The sequence below is a fragment of the Mus caroli genome, chromosome 2, assembly GCF_900094665.2.
Source record: "Mus caroli chromosome 2, CAROLI_EIJ_v1.1, whole genome shotgun sequence".
NCBI classification, from domain to species: domain Eukaryota; kingdom Metazoa; phylum Chordata; class Mammalia; order Rodentia; family Muridae; genus Mus; species Mus caroli.
This window is the reverse complement of record NC_034571.1, coordinates 18,962,383-18,983,407: the sequence shown is the minus strand read 5'-3', so window position 1 is coordinate 18,983,407 and position 21,025 is coordinate 18,962,383. Positions and strand designations below refer to the sequence as shown.

At 38.3% G+C, this 21,025-nt stretch overlaps 1 protein-coding gene across 10 annotated transcripts in view; it reads left to right on the top strand.

Moving 5' to 3' along the window:
- Abi1 (abl interactor 1) overlaps positions 1-21,025 on the top strand; it is a 92,569-nt gene that overhangs the window by 35,621 nt on the left and 35,923 nt on the right. For all 10 annotated transcript variants that reach the window (XM_021156198.1, XM_029474072.1, XM_021156203.1 and 7 more), the window contains exon 2: positions 5,314-5,481. In XM_021156198.1, coding sequence (XP_021011857.1) covers positions 5,314-5,481 — 168 coding nt within the window. The remainder of the gene's footprint in view (positions 1-5,313; positions 5,482-21,025) is intronic.

Below are 21,025 nucleotides of genomic sequence, written 5' to 3'. Positions count from 1 at the left end.
CCAGCTCTCTTTTGGTGTGATTTGGGTATCTAATCAACATTTCTTGCTTTGTAGATCTCTTTGTCTTTTATTTGGGAATCTTTTTACCTGGATTATGGCCGGGAACCCACAGAGATCTATCCAGAGTACTGGTCTCAAGAGTTCTGGAATTAAAGGGCCACCTAGGTTTTGAAGGCTGACCATCCATTACCACTTGGAGAAGAGGGAAAGTATATCTTTCAGCAGTCACAACAAATGATGCAAGACACTGAAATACATTTAAGATCAGTTAAAGTCCACCAGTGTTTCACCAGTGACCATAAAATACAGAATGGCAAAATAGAGTATATCAATAAGTTAAAAATTATGTAGTATCAATACTGATTAATAAATGGGTGAGATAAGGATAAATTACAGGGAGAGGGGAAAATAGAGGCAAGTAAGATTTAATCAGAGAACAAAGAGGGATAGAAATGTTTGTTATGAAGAAAAGAGCAAATTAGAAAAAAAAAACCAAAGCACCCAAAGTCTAGTTATAAACCTGTGATAAGTATCTGTTTGTTTAGCATACAAGTCCCTAGATTCAGTCTCCAGAAGAGCCTGAATGAATGAATGAATGAAGAAAAATGAGAGAGATTTCTCAGTAATAAGAAGAGGGATAGAATATATTAAAAAAATAAAATAAAGTCTGCATATTGAGGAACAATAGAAAGCAAAAGAAAAAAAAAAAGAAAAAAGAAAAAAGAAAAGGAAACACTCTAGGTCAGAAGAAAAGCAAAGGAAAAGTAAGTGTCCTCACTCTGGAGTCCTAGGCTGGAGATACTGAGGAGAGAGGGACAGAGCAGGCAGTGTGCTCACACTCCTGCCCTCCTGACTGTGGGGCAGCTTGACCATCTGCTCACACTCCTGCCTTTGCAATCCAGATGGACCGTCTCAAAGTCAACCAAAACATTTCTTAAGTTGCTTTTTTTGTCCGATATTTGTTAGAGCATTGAGGCAGGTAACAGATAGTTGTTTTGGTCACGTGATAGCTGTGGCATGGCAGACTGAAGCATGCTTTTGTTGTTGTTTTTGCGCATGTGTTCTCTGTGTAAGAGAGATGTGCAAATATTGTCAGACTGTACTCTGGTAGTTTGCACTGTTTATCTTCACTCCAGCTCAGACTATGTTCTGCATAATCTTCTCCCCTCTCTGGTTGCCAAACGCACTGGGTTAGAACTAGCCAAAAGAGGGATTTCTGTGAGCAGTGCTGTCTACCATTTGAAGGTTCTCCTGTTAGATGAAGTAAGAGTCATGCAGGGACTTGTGGGCCTCAGCCTGACTTTGCTTTCTTGTTCTGTGTCCAGTTCCCTTTCCTGATGCTGACAGCAGTCCCAGTCATTGGACACACACATCTCCAGATGTGGTGGCAAGTCTATAGTGCACAGCTCCTCATTAGATTTTCCTTTGTAATCCTATTTCTGTAGCTGGATGCTTTAACTTCTCAAGTCGGCTGACATATTAATCTATGATTTTCATCCTCCATCCTGGACATTCATTGCCTCTTCAACTATTAACATAAATATTAAGTGAAATTTTATAATAAATACCTTATCCTAATAAATCTCAGCACTCTGCTTCTTGTTTTAAAATTCTGACCTTAATACACTTTCCTTGTTGGTAAATATCTACATAGTTTTTGAGTAATGTGGTAGGAAAAATGATTTTTTTGGTCACCTGTCATTGTCATTTTTTCTTTACATTGGTTCTAGTTTTTTTTTTTTCTATAAATAAAGGTGATATGAATATTCTTTGCATTCACCCTTGCTTTTCTTCTGGGCAGTTTCCTAGAAGTGAAGAACACTTTAGATTTTAAGCAGTTGTGATAAGTGTTTTCTGGTTGCACTGTCCAGCAGTATGTATGTCAAGTGTTTTACAATCAAATTCTTTTTAAGAAGTAAAATACAAGCCGGGCAGTGGTGGCGCATGCCTTTAATCCCAGCACTTGGGAGGCAGAGACAGGCGGATTTCTGAGTTCGAGGCCAGCCTGGTCTACAGAGTGAGTTTCAGGACAGCCAGTACTACACAGAGAAACCCTGTCTTGAAAAATGAACTAAAATATATGAGACATGGATTAGTTAACAGCAAAGGAGCAAATGGAAGGAAAGCCAGTATCTTAGTCTAAATGTGAAATTTTTTTATATGAACAATGCATAAATATGTAACATGTCAGATTTTTTGAGGAGTACAAGAGGGACATGAAGAGAGATTGTCCTTCTAGGCAAAAGATTTTATCAGCACAGCTGTGCAGCAGAGGCCTTAATGTTACTTATGGTGAGCAATGGTGTATTCCTTAAGACTTCTCAGGGAAAGGAAAGGAAAGGCTTGTATGTTGCCTATACTGTGTGACAGAAGGTGTGCATAACTTAAGTCAGATGACGGGGCATTGTTTCCCTGAGCAGGAGGCTGAGATCTGGCTGCTGTGTAACGTGTGCAACCTGATAGCAGCTAGGCTGCTTCACACCAGGTGTGAGTGCACACTGGTGTATGGTGGGCATGTTGCTTTGCTTACAGTCCTTTTTGTTTAGGGCCTGCCTTGACTAACAGTGAATTACATTCTGTTTATTTTTTAGGTTGGAGCTCACTATGATCCTAGGGTGGCCTTGAACCTAATCATATGTTTTAAATGTACTTGCTTTTTCTGAAACAGTGTTTCTTAAGTTTGTGTCCTAAGCATTTTAAAGTGTAAGTGCATTGTGATGTTGATGATAAAGGGATTACTTTATCATCACAGTTACTTGGGCTGTAACTGTGATAGAACTTAATGTTTCAGAACTGTGTTATCTATTAGAAATGCCAGGGAGATAGAAACTGACTAAAAGGCTTAAAAATGTTTTCTAAAATACAGTTAAATATGAAGATACTTGTAAGCTGTTTTGTGTGAGATATGTGTTTGATTCTTCTGTGTGAGCTTTCCAGTTATAAAACAGAGTATGCCACAAGTCCTATTCTTGTCCCCAGGCCTCCATTTGTGAGGCAGGTTCTCTAGTGTTGGTCAGGTTGTCCTCAAACTGCTAATCATTTTCTGCCTCCCAGATGCTTGCATTATAATAGCTGTATAATGTCACTCCTGGCTTGAGGATGTTTTCCTTCTTTTTTGGGGAGGCAGGCATTGCCACAATAAAACGGGAAAATGATCTACCTGTAGGTAAAGAAAGAGTAAGGAAGAGGAAAGGCAAGTGAAACAAGTGTATAGTTGGGGACAGTGTTTTTTTTTCTCACTGGAAAAGGAGGGAGATAGAAGGATGAAGAAGAAAGATTGTGATTGCTTATAACCAGCAGTTTTTTACTTTAGGCAGTGAAAGAGGTTTTTACAAAATTTTTCCACTCACTCACTCACCCACCCACCCACCCATCCATGCCTTTTGAAGATGACATGAGTGGGCAGAAAAGGGCTTAACGAAGTCATTAACTTCTTCTCAAGGATTCTACTCCAGCTATCAGTCCTAATTTAATAGGTTTGATGTCTGCAGGTGGATGAGGAAGGAGGCAGAAGAGAGTTGGTCGTAGCTGAGATGACCATAGAGTTCAGTTATCTAAGGAATTTCCTGTATGGTTTATTTTAAATGTATTCACTGTGTTGCTTATTTTAAGTACAGCTATTTTAAACAACGAGCTTTTCTTTCAAAGCTGTGTATATTTGATTCCCTTTAAGTGGCCTTCATCTGTTGTATAAGACAGGAATGACAAATGGGCTTCACATGATACATCAAATCCCAGAGTCATTAGTTAGCAGAATGCCTGCCATGGTTAATGCCAGTTTTAATTCTGTGGACACATTCTTAGTTATTTAGTAGTCTGTGGACATACTAAGGTTGGTTGGTGATTATAAAGTTATCTAAGGGAGCTACAAACTTAAATAACTGGCAGCAGGAATTTTATGCCAATCTGCTGGTCAAATTTATAGTTTATATGAGTGGAAATTAATGGTGACTTGAAATGCATTTTCTGGTAACACAGTCACCTGCTTTACTTCAAAAAGCATGGCCTTTTTAAAAAAATCAATTGTTATTGCATATGTATATATACACATATACACATAAGTATTCCTAAAAACCTGTTGAGTCCATATAATGTTACTTGTATGAATGTCCTCAGGGCTGACCATTTCAAATTGAACAACCAGTTATGATACTCTTTCCTTACCTTAAAATTTAAAAAGGAAGCTCTGTAAAATACTGTCTTTGATTAAATATGACATTATTGTTATGTGAGACTATATTTTACTTTATTGCATTGGAATGAAAAGATTTTTATGTGTTTATGAGTAGAATTGTTTTTGTTAACATCTCATTGACTATATGCAGTTATATAATTTTATAATAAAGAAAACTGGAAAATAACATACAAGATTTTGGTGGGTGGAAAAGGAGAAATAGATGTTCGCCTAACACTGACATTTCCTCCTATTCATGTCTGTTGTTTGTAAGTTGAAAATAAAAAAGAAAAAACCAGGCAGATGAAATTCTAGAATATAATGACTGAAATAATTATCTTATTCAAGTTTAAGTCTACCTGGCTTTGTAAACAAATATTTTTATATGCACTTTTAACTGTAGAAAACCTATATTTTCCCCTCCAGTTCTTAAGTTGGATTCTAGAACCTAGGTACTTGAACATTCTAGACAAGTGCTCTGCCACTGAACAAGATTCTGTGTTCTAATGCAAAACAACTTTGCTTTTAATAGTGTGGATGGCTGCTTCTATTTAACATTATACTTGTATTTCTAGCTACTAAAATAGCAAGAGAAAGAACTGAGACAAAAGATGATTTCAAAGGAAAAAGTAAACTTGTTTTACACAGATACCATAATTGTTTAAACATCTTAAGTAATCTGTAAGTAGTGACTAGAGTAAATAATTGAATTTAGAAATATTGCAGAATTACAAGACCAATATTTTAAAAAGTCTGTTATCTGTAACCTTATCCAGAATCCCAAGAATCATTGGATTAGTTCCAAACTTTTTTTAAATTACTCCTCCATCCAATTTTTTAGCAGTACTGTGTGTGTGCACTTTGTGCATAGGTGTGAGGGTGCCAGTGCCACAGAGTGCATGGGGAGGACAGAGGACGGCTGTAGAGCTGTTTTACTCCTTCCACCATTAAGGGGGTTCTGGGAAGTAAAATCATGTCACTGGGCTTGTGCAGCAAGCACTTTTACCCATTGAGCCATCTTGCCAAACCAATTTGAACTTTTTAAATGGGGGTGGGGGAGTGGGATTATTCTGTAGTTGTATAGAATGTGTGTTTAATGAATATTAACTAAGTATTGGTTCTTTTTGTTCTTATTTTAGGCTACAGACAAGAGAAAAGCTCTAGAAGAGACCAAAGCATATACAACTCAATCTCTAGCTAGTGTTGCTTATCAAATAAATGCATTGGCCAACAATGTGCTCCAGCTGCTGGATATCCAAGCATCTCAGCTGCGGAGGATGGAGTCATCCATCAATCACATCTCACAGGTACCAGCTTGTAAAGTCTTCTGGGTTCATTTTTAGTCAAATAGCAGCATGTGTCTTAAGTATAGTCATGCATTGCTTAATGAGGACACATACCTGCTAAGAAATGTCACTAGGAGATGTTACTGTGGTGTAGCGAGCACCTACATAGTCTGCATGGTATATAAGTCAATCCACTATTTCCTATGGATAGTTGATATTGTTAAGAGTGGGAAATGCAAGGTGCATGAGGCTGTTGTTGGTGCAGAAAAGCAGTTTTAAAAATAATTTAAAAAAAAGTATTAGTCTGCTGGAGAGGTGGCTCAGCGATTAAGAAGAGCACTTGCTCTTTCAAAGGACCCCATTTCAATTCCTAGTACAAACATGGCAGCTTTCTAGTTCCCAGAGATCTAATACCCACACAACAGACATACATGCAGGCAATACACATATTAAAAAACATCATTTAAAAAATTTACTCCTAAAAAAAGTAGCAATAATGTACTCTAATACAACAGTAACAAGTATTATAAATATATAGACTGGTAACAGTTTATTATCATTGTTGGGTACTATACATCATAAAAGTGTTTCATAAATTATTGGCAGTTTAACAGATATGTTCACACGGTTACCACCATGAAACATGCAATTAATGCATCGAGTTTGGACATTAATATGTAATCCTAATAGAACTCAGGCATATAATCAGTCTCAGACAAATGTAATGATGATATAGGTAACCTGGGAATGTGGAATCCTTACCTTGCAGTTTGTATTGAATGATTGTAGTTACCACTTTTAGCTTTGTTTTGAGTTGAGCAAGCCTATTTTTTTGTTTTGTTATGTTTGAAATGGTCTCACTGTGGCCCTGTTGGTCCCTCCATCTGCCTTAGCATCTTTTGTAAAAACGTTAATTTTTTTGTGTGTACATAAGTGTTTTGCCTACAAATATGACTCTGTACCACATGGGCTTCCTGTTACCCATGGGAGCTAAAAGAGGGCATTGGATTCCCTAGGAGTGGAGTTACAGATGGCTATGAGCTGTCGTGTGCTTCCTGGGACTCAAATCTGGCTCCTCTGTTTCTTCTAAAGCTTTATTTTGAGGTAGCTTTGGTAAGCTGTCCACACTGGCCTTCAACTCTCCATTATTGTGCCTCTGAGAGACTGGGATAACCATGCCAGACTGTTGACTTTTGTTGAGGTAAAATAAATTACATATAATTTAAGCTTATAATAATATCTTGCAAATTTTCACGTATTTCCAAGAGATCATCAACATAAAGAAAGAAACGTGCTTTTAGTAAACCTTTCCTTCCCATTCCCTGTTCTCAGGCTTTTTGACATTATAGAGTAGTTTATATTTTGTAGAATTTCTGTGAATACAGTCATGCACCTGTCCCCTACCCCTTTATTTTGGTTCAGCTTTTTCACACAGCATATTTTTTTTTTTATTTGAGATTTGCCCATATTGTTCCTTATAACAAAGTCATTGCTTTTTTTTTTAATTGGGTATTTATTTCATTTACATTTCCAATGCTATCCCAAAAGTCCCCCACATGCTCCCCCACCCACCCACTCCCACTTCTTGGCCCTGGCGTTCCCCTGTACTGAGGCATATAAAATTTGCACGACCAATGGGCCTCTCTTTCCACTGATGGCCGGCTAGGCCATCTTCGGATTCATATGCAGCTAGAGACACAAGCTCCGGGGGGCGTGGGGGGGGTACTGCTTAGTTCATATTGTTGTTCCACCTATAGGATTGCGGATCCCTTTAGCTCCTTGGGTACTTTCTCTAGTTCCTCCATTGGGGGCCCTGTGATCCATCCAATAGCTGACTGCGAGCATCCACTTCTGTGTTTGCTAGGCCCCAGCATAGTCTCACAAGAGACAGCTATAGCTGGGTCCTTTCAGCAAAATCTTGCTAGTGTATGCAATGGAAGTCATTGCTTTTTAGTGCTGAATGATTTCCATTGTTAAGCATTTGTGTATCTGTTGTTGGAAATATAGATTGTTTTCATAATTTTGCCAATTACATATTAAATTTATACAAATGTTTATGTATACATTTTTCCATAGTCAAATGATTTTTTTAATTTTTAAAAAATATTTTTTTATTTATTTGTATGTGGGTACATATGTGTCCCAGTATGTTTGGACATCAGAGTCTAGTTATCAGGAATGGTTCTCTCCAGCCCACCTTGTGGGTCCTGGGGTGTGGTCAGGTGTCTGGCTTGATAGCAAGTGTCTTTATGTGCTTTTAACATTCTCATTGCTTCTGCTTTTGTTTCTTTAGGGCAGATACATTTGTGTGAAACGAATAGTTTCATGGTATATGTCTGTTTATAAGAAATTGTCATTGTTTTCTAAAGTGGTTTATTGTATAGTTTGTGGAGAGCTCTTATAAGGAATGAGATCAGAGATTTTGCTACTTTTTATGCATCTGTGAAAGGGAACAAGGTTTTGTATTTGCTTTTACTCTAATAAGGTGAACTTAGTGTTTGAACACAGCTTGCTATACTCACAGTTCTGGAGCTCTGCCATACTTTTTCCAGGACTTCCAGGGGAAGGATAATCTCAACACTAGGAAGACTGAGACAGGAGGACTACTGTGAGTTCAAGACCAGGATGGGTTTCCTCAGTAGCCAGCTGAGTCTTTTTCCACACTGTGGCTCTGATCAGTCCAGATCCATTTGGGGCTCATACCACTCTAATCAACTTTCTGCCTCACAGGCCTCTTCATTGTAGATCAGAACTGTTTACCTGCTTATTGTTGAAATACGAATTTTAAGAAAGATGCTGGCTGGGCATGGTGTCTCACGCTTTTGAGCCCAGCGCTTGGGCAGCATGGGCAAGATCTCTGAATTCAAGGCCAGCCTAGTGAGTTTCAGGATGGTCAGGGCTACATAGAGAGACTCTATCTCAAAAACAAACAAACAAAAAACTTGCTGGTTCATGTTTGATGTTTTTTAAATTAAAAAAGGGTCTCACTCTGTAGTTTAGGCTGGCCTTGAACATGAGTCCTGTTTGGTCCTGTTCTTTTGCCTGTCTTTTTAGGTCTCTGCTTTTCCTTTCCTCTTCCTCCTTCCTCCCCTTTCCTTCACGTTTCCTTCCCCTCTCCCTTTTCCTCCTTCTTCTCCTCCCCTCTTTCTTCTTCTTTCCCCTCCCTTTCTGTCCCCCCCGTTCCTTTATGCTTTAAAAAATTAATAAATATAGCTGGGTATGATGGCATATACCTTTAATCTCAGCAGATCAGGCAGAAACAGGAGATCTGAGTTCAAGACCAGCTTGCTCTACACAGGGAGTTGCAGGGCAGCCAGGACTACACAATGAGACTCTATCTTAAAAAAAAAAAGAATATTATATAATAATTAAAATGCAAATCTCATTAACAGTCATAATATAAGCCAGTACTGTGGCATTATGTACAGTTGTTAAGATTGGTTAGAAACAGAACAAAGTGACACCATTGCTAATTTTGACATTCTGATGTGAGCTGTGTTAAATGTTGGCAGCTGGGAAGTAAAGTGGACAAGGCCCCTTGCTTTGGTTGTGCCCTGAATATATATGTTGCTGTCATATTAAAGGCCTCAGTTTTGTTCCTGAAGCTTTGGAAGTTAACTTTGTAAGTTGCATTAAATGACCTTAAGGTGTAAAAACAACAAGGACAAAAATGTTAAACTTGGGAACAAAATAAAAGAAATTAATTATCCATTAATTGCCACTGGAAAGGCTATCTGTTTGAGATCAGATATATAGTGCAGTAACTTTCATACTGCATCATAAATACTAGGCATAAATACTTGTCTTTTAAAACACACACTTAGTGCCAGATTTACTAATTAACAGTAAGTATAATTTGTAAGAGTGCATCATTACTGTATAGCCAATGCAGAAGAGAAGGAAAGCCTGTCTACAAATGTCTTCCGCTCTTTACCACAAGTTAAGTAGCTAACTCTGAGTGAAACAAGATGGGAAGGTTAGACCATCAGTTCTAAATAAGATAATGGTGTCATTTGTGCTTATTAGTTTAAATTTCAGTTATTTAAACATACATTAGTTATATATGGGAAATATTTTCCTAGTCTTATTTATAAATATGATGAATGACAAAGATGGAAATTTAAAGATTGGCAGATAAATATAGCAATAGTTTACTAAGTATGAGATGAGATGTATTTACGTAAGAAGCCTCAATGTTTTAGAAATTCCCACAAATATATTTACAAGCATATATACCTACCTTTTAGTCATTGGACCTAAGAAGCAAGTAATGTAATAATCACAATTACATTTTTATTAGGTCTTTGACATATCAGTGTGATCTAAGTAGTTAGAGTAGTACTTGCAAATACACATCCTCTTAACCATTGATGAAAATGTGCTTCTCACTTTTTTTTAATCAAATGGCACATTACACTTGATAACAAATGCAGCGCACAGTTATGAATGTTTGACTGAATATTTCCTTTCTGTAACAGAAGTGTAGAGCTTAGATTTGCTTCCTTCAGGCCTTTTAAGCCAAACTTGCTTAAGGTTAGTTGTGGGACAGTCAATCTATTTTGATCAGTTTATGTAGTCCTCAGACCATTCACCATTAGAATACTGTTTCCTGTTGAGATCAGCACTGCTCAGGTGGCTCAGTGAATGCTCTGTTTGGATCTAATATAGCCATTGCCTTCCTCATCATTGTGGAGTCTTCAGGAATACTAAAGATGTACAGCATAGAAACTTGTTTTGGATCTGAACAAGTGGCTTTTGTTGTTGCTTTTCGGGCTGAAAGGATTTTCATGCTTTCTCTGTTCCCCATTTCATAGCTCTGAGGAAACTTTAGTACTACACCTCTTCTCTTTAAGCCTCATTTTTACTGCTCTAGAGGTGGAGGGACCTGAGAAAATGGAGCGAATATATGAGGTGGACTAAAGTCTCATGCACTTACCAACTTTATTCAGAGCATTAGACGATTTGTATATAGGTTTAAGAGGACCCACAGGAGTAAAGTGTCTAGTGGCCAAACAACAAATAACAATAGCCAATTGCAATGAATAGTCTGAAGTAAATTACTCTTTTCCACTCCACCTGGGAGTGATATGAAGCATTAATCCAAGAATTCCACAAGGCTCTTGTCTTGGTTTCTTGGAGGTTTTTCACAAGCACTTAGAAATCTCACATGACTGGATTCTTGGACCATGTGCCTTTTTTTTTATTATTATTAAAGAATTATTTATTTTATGTATGTGAGCACACTGTAGCTGCCTTCAGACACACCAGAAGAGGGCATAAGATCCCTTTATAGATGGTTGTGAGCCACCATGTGGTTGCTGGGAATTGAACTCAGGACCTCTGGAAGAGCAGTTAGTGCTTTAAACCACTGAGCCATCTCTCCAGCCCATTTATGTGTCTTTTTTTTAAGCCATGATGGGGATGGAATTGAACCCATTCTTTAGGCCTGCTAGGCTAAGTGCTCTATCACTGAGCTGTAGCTCTTGGCTTTTCAGATCTCCCTGCCTGGTGGTGCCTGCCCTGAGATTCGGCTGCTTCTACTTCATTCTGCTGGGAGATAGCCATGTGCTACTGCACAGCCTCTGTAGGCTTTCTTTCCAGTCTCTTCCTCTTCCTCCTCCTCCTCCTCTTCTTCCTCCTTCTTGCCCCTCTTCTCCATCCTTCATCCCCTCCTTTTTTTCTCCCCCTCCTTCTTTCTCCTCCTGCCTTTTCCTGTCCCCCCTTTCAGCTACTCTCTTTCCTTTTTTCTTGTCCCTCTGCCCTACCTTCACTCTTGCCCTTTTCCTTGCTTCTTTCTGTGATGTTATTTTTTGAGGCAGAATTTCACTGTGTACTCAGACTGGCCTGGAACTTAATCTGCAGCCCAGAGGTGACCTCAGGTTCACTGCAATCATCCTGCTGCTTCTGATCCAGTGCTAGGATTACATAGTATGTGCATCACACCCTTCTTTTTAAAATTTTCTCTTTTTCTGTTTGAGTCAGTGTGTGTGTGGGGTGGGGGCAGTAAATATAGCTACTGTCATTAGATTTCACTCCACAAATCCCACTCCCCAGTTGAGTACTACAGGAAGATTGCTAAATGCCAATCACTATTACTTGAGGGACTATAATGAAAATCTAAAATCTGTTATACCTCTTTCTGTCTCTAGTCTTGTTTTCTTGAGTGCTTATGTATAGTACATAAAAATGCCAGGGTATTTTACACATGTAAATAACTGAATTAATTTATCCTCACAACAGACTCATTATAAAGCTTAATGTAGTGGCACACGCCTATAATTCCAGCTCTCAGGAGGCAGAGACAGGAAGATCTCTCAGGTTTGCCAGGGCTGCATAGGAAGACCCTGTCTCAAAACACAAACCAGTCAAACAAGAAAATAAACAGCACCTAGCCCCATTGCAGATGCAGAGGCTAGGTAATTTAGGATTATGTACTATTAAAAATGGCATTATGAAAACCATCAAAAATACATTATATGCATACACGAAATTCTCAAAGAATAAATGAAAATATTTTTAAAATGGCACGTTAACCAAACAAATTTCACCTTAGACTCTGTTATTACTTGTACTATTCTTTTTCCTGGACTTTTTTTTTTTTTTCTTTTTGCAGGGGCAGTGCTAGAGTTCAAACCTAAGGCCTTACACATGGCAGATGAGCACTCCTCACCTTAGCTCACCTACAACTCTCCTTTAAACTTCTGAAGGCAATGCTTTGCCTGACCTGTTTTACTACAGTCCCAGTCAAGTCTCTGAGTACAGGGCCAGGTCTAGAACCCAAGATTCTTGTTTCTGCAGGGATTACAGACATGCTCCATCATCTAGATGCTTCTAATAGTTTTGTATTTAATTTGTCTCCTTTCAGACAGCTTTTTAAATATATTTTATTTAGTGGCTGTCACACATGCTTGTGTGCTTGTGTGTGTGTGCATGTGAGATCTTGCAGGGATTGCTTAACTGTGGTGGTCTTCTAAGAGGATGCCGTGCTGTCACTTGATGGCTGTTTCCATCTGGAGATGAGACTACTGTATTTCCGGATATTTTTGTATTTATACACATGCACACACATATACTTACATATTTTAATTTCTCCTGCTGTGCTATTTTTCTAAATATACCACTCTTCTCTCTTTAGGAAACTGCTCAGTTTTACTTTCTGGTTATGTCTATTATATATTTTTTCTCCTTTGTAAGTTTCAATAGTTGTTTTTTTTTAAAGTTATTGATTAGTTTTTATTCTGCACAAAAGTTCTTGTTTATTACTCCTTTATTCCTTGTAAAGCTTTTTTTTTTTAGATTCTGGTTAGGTCCCCCCTATTCCTTATGGAATCTGGTAATTTTTTTTTTTTTAAGAACTTAAAAAATTGGAGATTAAAATGCCTAGACAGAGCTTTGTTGCTATATTGTTAATATTCTTGTTTCTATTTTTCTTTTTTAAATAAAAACGTTTAAACATTTTCTGTGTGTGTTTGTCTACATTTGTATCTGTCTGTGTATATGTACATTTCGTTATATTGTTAATATTCTTGTTTTTTTCTAAATAAAAATATTTAAACGTTTTTTTGTGTGTATTTGTCTGTGTTTGTGTCTATCTGTGTGTATGCACATGTGTTGGCACTTGTGTGATTAAAGGAATCTACTGGAGTTGTCTTTCATCTTTGACCCCGTTGTTACAGGAATTGAACTTAGGTTGTCAGCTTAATGGCAAAACCTTACCCTATTGAGCTATCTACCCTTCTAGCCTTTCATTATTTTCTTTAACTTTTGCACATGTATATTTTAGTTTTGAGCATATTCTCTAACTACTTTCCTCTTTTCTCTCCACCATCCCCTCCTATCGGTCAGTTTCCCTAGACAGCTCTATTTCTGTTTACTAAAATTGATTTATTATTATTGGGGTGGGGTGGCATGCCATGCCATGATGTTTGTGTGGAGGTTAGAGGACAACATTGGAGTTGGTTTACTCTTTGTACATTAGGATTACTATTGCTGTGATGAAACACCAAGACCAAAGGCAAGTTGGGTAGCAAAGGATTTATTTGGCTTACACTTCTGCATCATAGTCCATCATTGAAGGAAATTAGGACAAGAACTCAGCCAGGAGCCTGGAGGCAAGAAGGAGCTGATGCAGAAGCCCCTCACTGAGGCTTCTGAATCAGCTGGCCCTCCCCCTTCAGTCACTAATCAAGAAAATGCCATACAGCTTTGCTATAGGCATTTTCTCAATTGAGGTACCCTCCTCTCAAATGACTGTAGTTTTTGACAAGTTGACATAGAACTAGCCAGCACACATGGGTTCCACTTAAGTGATTTCAGATTTGCCTAAGCAAGCAAGCTGCCTTCCCTACTGAGCCGCCTCTCCCCCTCACTTCTCTTTTCAAGTCTTGTAACTCAGCCTGGTCTGGGACTTGGGATCCCTCTGCCCATTACTCCAAGTGTTGCTGTTATAGGCTCTAGTTACTTAATAATAATTCTGATTCAAGTGGTTCATATTATGTGTGTTTCCATGGAGTCTGATTTTGCAGTTCATATTTTTGTAAGAAATCTATTTTGTAGTGTGTGTATGTAGGTCATTCTGAATCAAGTTAACTTCAGCGTTGATTGGGAACTTGTTTCAGGCATATTGAACAGAGCTCTGTAACAGAAATTTGGGCATACTGCCATTTCCAGAGTCTGGTCCAAATAAGCAAGAACAGACAAAGGTTGTCTTTTTCTTTGCTGAAGGCTTTCTCTGTGTAGCTTGTCTCAGGACTCTTACCCCTTTTCTACCCATCTCTGTTTGTTATTCTGGGCAAAAGGACTTAGAATTTCATTTCTTAGTTGCTTTCAGCAAGTATATATTGTGGCTTTATTTATGTGTAAGAGTGTCTGCTTGAAACCTATAATGCCCTCACTCTAGCAGCAGTTGTGAAGTTTGGTAAGCTTCCTGATAAATACATTGTAGAAAATAAGGACATATCAAGTAGTATTGTGGTGGCATGGCTCTTTCTGCCTGCTTTTCTGTGTTTTGATTATTGGGATAGGCTCCCCACCCCCACCCCGCGCCCCCTTTCTGGAAGATTTTTAAAAGAAGCACATGTGTATCTCCCCATTCCCATCAAAAATGACAGGAACAGGAAGGAGAACACATTTCAAACAATATATATCTTTGTGGTAATTTTACATAACATTTTTTTTTTTAAGATTTAACTTTTAAATTCTATGTATTGGTGTGTGAGTATGTGCAGATGAGTGAGTTTGGTGTCTTCAGATTCAGCAGAGGGTGGAGCTGGAGTTAGAAGCACTTGTCTCTGATATGGGAACTTAGAGTTGAACTTGGTCTTTGGGAAGGCCACTTCATCTTTCCAGGCCATACAATGAAATATCAGAGGATATTATGAACAGAAGTTTCTAAAAAAACCCCAGCAAAACTCCGCCCTTGTTAAAGATTTACAAAGCCAGTTAGTTGCCTAGTTAGAACTTGGTAGGGGAAGAGTTGCATGCAGTGCTGCTTGTCTGGAGCCAGATTATTTTGTGCTATTAATGGGCAACCATTGTCTTCCTCTTAGTAAGTTACTTAGTAACCATTCTTGGGGTTATTAGGTAAATTATTTTGCAATGTATTTTCTACCTTGCTATAATTAACCTACTTGTTATTTCAGTATGCAGTGTATTTGAGGAGTGCTTTAATTTCTTGCATTCTTTTGTTATGTAACAGAACATAATGAGGGTGTTACCCAGTGGGAATTATGTGTACATACTATGTATGTATTAGGCTAACCTGAATCTGTTCTGGGCCATGGTCACTCATGGTTCTGAATCATAGTCTGGCCATGGTTCCAGAATAAACTGTCTCTTATTCTCTTGGGTGCTAGAGCAGTTTTTTGTTTTTGTTTTTGTTTTTGATGTGGTTTTGTATCCCTGGCCTGGAATTCCTTTTGTAGACTTCATTGGCTTTAAACTCACAGAGATCTACCAGCCCTTGCTTTAGAGTTCATGCTTCCATCAGCTGTGGTTTTAATCAACACATAGTTTTGTTTTTAGTCTGCTTACAAATTGTATCTTTGAGTTTGATTTTTTTTTTTTTTTGCCTCTTGTAGCCCAGGTTAGCGTCACATTTATAATCTAGCTAAGAATGACCCACAGTCATCCTGCTTTTACACAAGTGTGTGCCACTATACCTAGTGCTCCACAGTTGTCATGGACATTTTTTTTTCTCAATAGAATTGGTTTGGGGGACATTTTAGTCTTTCTTTGAAAACCTTTTCATTATTTTAGCTAATTTCTAACATATTCATTAGAGGCTGACTTTATAAATAAGTGTGGCTCAGAGGGGAAGAACACTACGCAAGCAGCAGCAGTGTTCAGATCCAGGTACCCATATAAAAAGCCAGTGTGGCCTGTTTGTAACCCCACCCCCGAGGACAGGACACAGGAGCTCCTGGGTTGACTGGTCAGTCAGCTAACTTCTAAAAACAGCAGGCTTCAGATTCAGCAGGAAGCCCTGTCTCAAGGGGATGAGGGGAGTAATCGGTCAGGATGGCTGATGTCCTCCAGCATGCACATGCAGGTGTCTGTACCTGCACACAACTTGCATGTGCATACACACACACACACACACACACCACATATAAATAATAAGAAAGAAATTGTCAGCCAGGCATAGTGACATCTGGGTGACAAGTTCGGGGCTCGGGCTGCATAAAGAGACCTGTGCTTGCATGTGCTCGTGTGTGTGTGTGTGTGTGTGTGTGTGTGTGTGTGTGAAAGTGTGTGAAGGGAGAGAGATGGAGAGTATGAATTAGTGGACTAATTTGTTACTGAATAGTAAAGTGACTGGATATCAACAGAATACTGTCCTATTTTATAAGTCTAGGTAAGAAAGGAAAAAAAACATAGTTAAAAATGATTTTTAAAGTTTTTCACCATAAAAATAATAAATATTTAAAGAAATAAACATTTAGCTTGACTTAAACATTCAGTTTACACATGTATCAAAAAATTAACACTGTACTGTTTATGTGTATCCTTTGTGTACCAGTTAAAAAATATTAAAACTATGAAATTGTGAAGTGTGAACTCCTAACTTCCATAGTGTTGTTAGCTTTTAAAGCGGGTTTTTTAAAAAATGTTTATTTTTATGATTTTTACCATGTGTAGGTGTGTGCATCTACATGTATGTCTATATATATGAGTGCAGGTGCCCATGAAAATGAGAGGCTTTAGAACAGGAGCTATAGATGGGTATGAGCCACCCAACATGGGTTCAGGGAACTGAACTTGGGTCCTCTGGAAGAGCAGCAGTGCTCCTAACTGCTGAGCCAACTCTATCTAAAGTTCCACAAATAATGTTTAAAACCATTTTTTCCCCTTTGTGCTCTTTCATATACTCCTTGAACCATGAAAAACTTGGGATTTTTATTCTAATGTATTCAACTTGTAGATCAATTTAGGAAGATTTGTAATCAATTTTACAGTGGTATGCAGGCAGGTCAATGAAAGATACACTTGCCAGTGTGTAAGGAAAGTAAAATTGTGTTGTATCTAGCTTTGAAGGTCACATACATGTCTCTTTTGAACTCTTTATTTAGCTGCTTTCAAATTTCCTTCATTATCAATATAAGTAAAACATAAAGGAAAGAGATTTATGTTTATGTCAGGGCAGTCTAACAATTTTTTATGAGTAGCATATTTACATTTAAAAATTTTTAAAATATGTATGGGTATTCTGTATCATGTTTATGCTTGGTGCCCATGAAGGCCAGAAGAGAGAGTCAGAGTGTGGGTGCTAGGAATAAACCTGTCTTCAGAGAGGCATTTTCCAAAGCCTGCCCCATTATCTTTTACAAAGCAGTTTTAGCTGTTAGTATTTGCTTACCTTATACTCATTGCATTTTCAATCTGACAGAGCCTTCATGCTTATTAAAGTTGCTGTACGAAGCTGTCTAAAGTTGCTGGTGGCAAAACTGAACATGATTTCCATTTCTTTACAATATATCATGTGAGATATTTACACCTTACATCTTTAAAATGTTCTAATTACTTATTAACTTATTATTTACTTATTTTGTGAGATAGGCTTTCTTCATGTAGACTATGCCCAGGACAAAATATTTTATCTTAGTCTTGGGATGTAGATGAGATTAGTTTGGTAAATGAGATTTATATTTGATACATGTTTTGGGGGAGAGGTTGTTGAAATAGTCTCACTGTGTAGCCCTGGTTAGCCTGGTGGAACTGTGTCGACCAGTGGCCTCAAACTGACATAGGTTCACCTGTCTCTGTCTCCTGTGTCCTGGGATTAAAGTACTCAGTACACCGCATCTGGGCAGATTACAAAGCAGTGCTGTAGATTCTGCTCACTAGTCAGAATAGACAGGCGTGCACACATGTATGGCTCACATACCAAATCCAAGAAAGGCCTTGCACATGCTGCCACCACTGCTTAACACCATTTTCAGCCCTACCAAAATGGGTTTAATGGTCTAAAATCTATATAACATTTTATAACAAGGAAGAGCTACATTTTATTGTTTTGGGCCCCTTTTCTGTCAGGACTAGATGTGCATTGCTGGACAGAATATGATTTGGATTCTTGTGATTCAGAATCATGATAGTAGGTAGGAGTAGAACCTTGAAAAAAGAGAACTTTTCAAGTAATTTAAAATAATATTTTGGATATTTGTGCAGTGTATAAGGGGCAGAGGAATGAGCACAAGCTGACTTGCAGAAGCAAACGGTGGGGACAGGAGAGACAGCTGAGCCCTTTTGAACTTGTTTCCCTTGAAGACTGGAGCCACGTGGGATGTTCTGTTAATAAAGCTAAGAAACTGGGACATTAAGTTTTCAGCTTTTCTCTCTGTATGGCTACTTTGTTAGGAGGTAGATAAAATCCATATGCTTATGTTATAAAGAATAAAGAATAGATCAGGCTAGATTGCATGCCCATGGACCAACTAGAAGACTAACGTAGCAGCTGATGTGAGAGACATGCCACTTAGGATTGAAGTGTTGGCAATAGAAGGAAGCAGATTTCTGGTATTTAAAGTTAAGTATGACAAGATTTAGCAATAACAAATAGAAGTAAAGAGTATATATAATTTCAATAGAGAACTGAAGTAAACACATTCAAAAATAGGCTGTAGTAGATTTATGTGTTTTGTTTGTGCCATATTTATTATAAGGTATCACTAGAGAAGCAGGAAATATGTGTCTGTGATATGCATAGCAATTTAAGTGTAAATGTGGATGAGTTTACTAAGCAGAGCTTACAAAGAACACATCTCTAAGATCAGTACTGTAAGATGACCTTGCAAAGGAGATGGAGTGAATATGCAGGGTAAGTAGGAATAAGTGAGGGAAGTAGTATCCCTCACCTCCAAACAAAGTAGCCATGCTTTTCCTCTGTGCAGTTACAGATTCTTGAACTTAATTCCATGACAAGTAGAATGTAAAATTAGTGCTTAATTGGACCGCCTGAAAATGAAGGAGATGAATTGAGGCTGTTAACTCAGTGGTAGAACACTTACCCAGCACTTATGAGGGTAGGGGTTCTATCTTGAGCACCACAAAAAAGCCAGTTTAGAGCTGGGCGGTGGTGGTGTAGCACCCCTTTAGTTCCTGCACCTGGAAGGCAGAGGCAGGCAGATTTCTTGAGTTCAAGGCCAGCCTGGTCTACAGAGTGAGTTCCAAGGCTATACAGAGAAACCCTACCTCTAAAAGAAGGAAAAAAGAAAGAAAGCTAGAGGCATTCTAAGAGTACAGCTCTACATTTTATAGCAACAGTTAACTGCATTAGATAGTTCTCAAATAAATTACTGAGGGAATATTGTCAAAGGGTATGAATCATTTCCATCACAAAACCATCTTTTAAATATTAATTTTATTTGCATTCATTGTGTATGTATTATGTATGTATGTTCTCTGTATGCATGACACGTTTGTGTTTAGAGTTCAGAGTAGGGTGTTAGAGTCTCTGGAGCTGGAATTAGAGGGAATAATTAACTGTTTGATTTGGATACTAGGAGCCAAACTTGGGCCCTCTATAAGAGCAACAATTGAGCCATCTCTATGACACTCTTCTCTTCTTTGGGGTCAGGAGAGGCAAAAAACTATTAAAACAAAACCCATAAGCAACTGTGAAGTGTCTAAAGATTTTGCCCTTTCATATAGAGTAGCAATGTAATCCTCTACAGTTTCATAGATGCTGATAGAAGACACAGGACTTCTTCATTCCTGAGACAGGAGATAGCAGAATGTTAGCATTTGTGTGTGCCCTTAGCTCTATGGAAGTCTAAATTCAGGTTGTCTGAGGGCTTGGCAGAAAAGCACAGTTCCTGGCTGAGCTATCTCACTGACCTTTATCTTCAGTGATTTAGGTTAGCTTGTACAGGAGTGTCATCTCTATGTTAGAATGTAAATTGAGCTCTGCCTTTGCCTTGACCTTTGCCCTGGAGAGAGATGACATTTTCATTATACTGGATGGTAAACAAACCCTCTTAGGTCTTCAGTGGGAAATATTATTTATTTAGGATTATTTCCAGAACAACTGTGCTTTAACAAGAAAATATGGAGCAAAGAGCCAGTGTCTGTCTGACAAGGTGGATAAAAGCACACAGATCTAAGTAGATCTGAGTGAATCTTATATGCAGTATACCCTCTTGGCTTCTGGTAAAAGTTCCCATGATTGCACAACTCGGTGGTCACTGAACACTGACAGAGGCAGCACAGATCTCTTTTGTTTGACTTAGAAGACAGACATTAAACTGAGGTTATTTCCTCTAGAAGGCTGAGCTCCCTTCCCCTGTCCAGGAATTAAGACCCAGATAGCTGACTAAATTAGAGAGCCAGATGGTTTCTCAGTTCTTGGACTGAGTTTCGACTTGGCCTAAGGCATGAATGTAGCTATTGCAGGATACACTGGCCACATACATATGGCCTTGTCTTGGAGAAGGAATTGCTATTCTGTCATCTATAACAATCTGAACCACTGAGTTGAACTGACACAAGTGGCCCTAGAGGCAAGGTGGTTGATTGCTTTAGCTAGTCAGGGAAAAATTGCAAATGTAATCGGATGACTTCCAGTGTAGGAATAATTACCTCAGAACATAATCTAATTAACTTACTGATTTTCCTGTGAGATCCCTCTACTCCCTTAAGGATGGATCCTTACTTAAACACTTAAAGGTCTCTTATGACCATCTCTAATTATAAGTCACAACATTCATACTTGATTTCTACATAAGAAATTCTCTGGCTGCCTATTCCTTTAGAGTTGGTGCTTCCTAAACAACACGCTGTTTAGGATCCCCATTGCCCACACCAACTACTGAAGTTGGGGAGCACTTGATAACAGTTTCTCTAATATGCCATCCTGGTTAGCTGTAGGCTTCTCACTTCAGTTCATGTAATTAGTACCTTTTTTTGGAGCGCATACCTGAAGGCAGGCAGTACAATCTGTTCTGTTTTATCTGTGTCACGACAGAGTCCTTTGGAGTAATTGAATGATAGATGTAGGAATGGAGATAGAACAGGTACCTGGAGTAATTGGATGATAGATGTAGGAATGGAGATAGAACAGGTACCT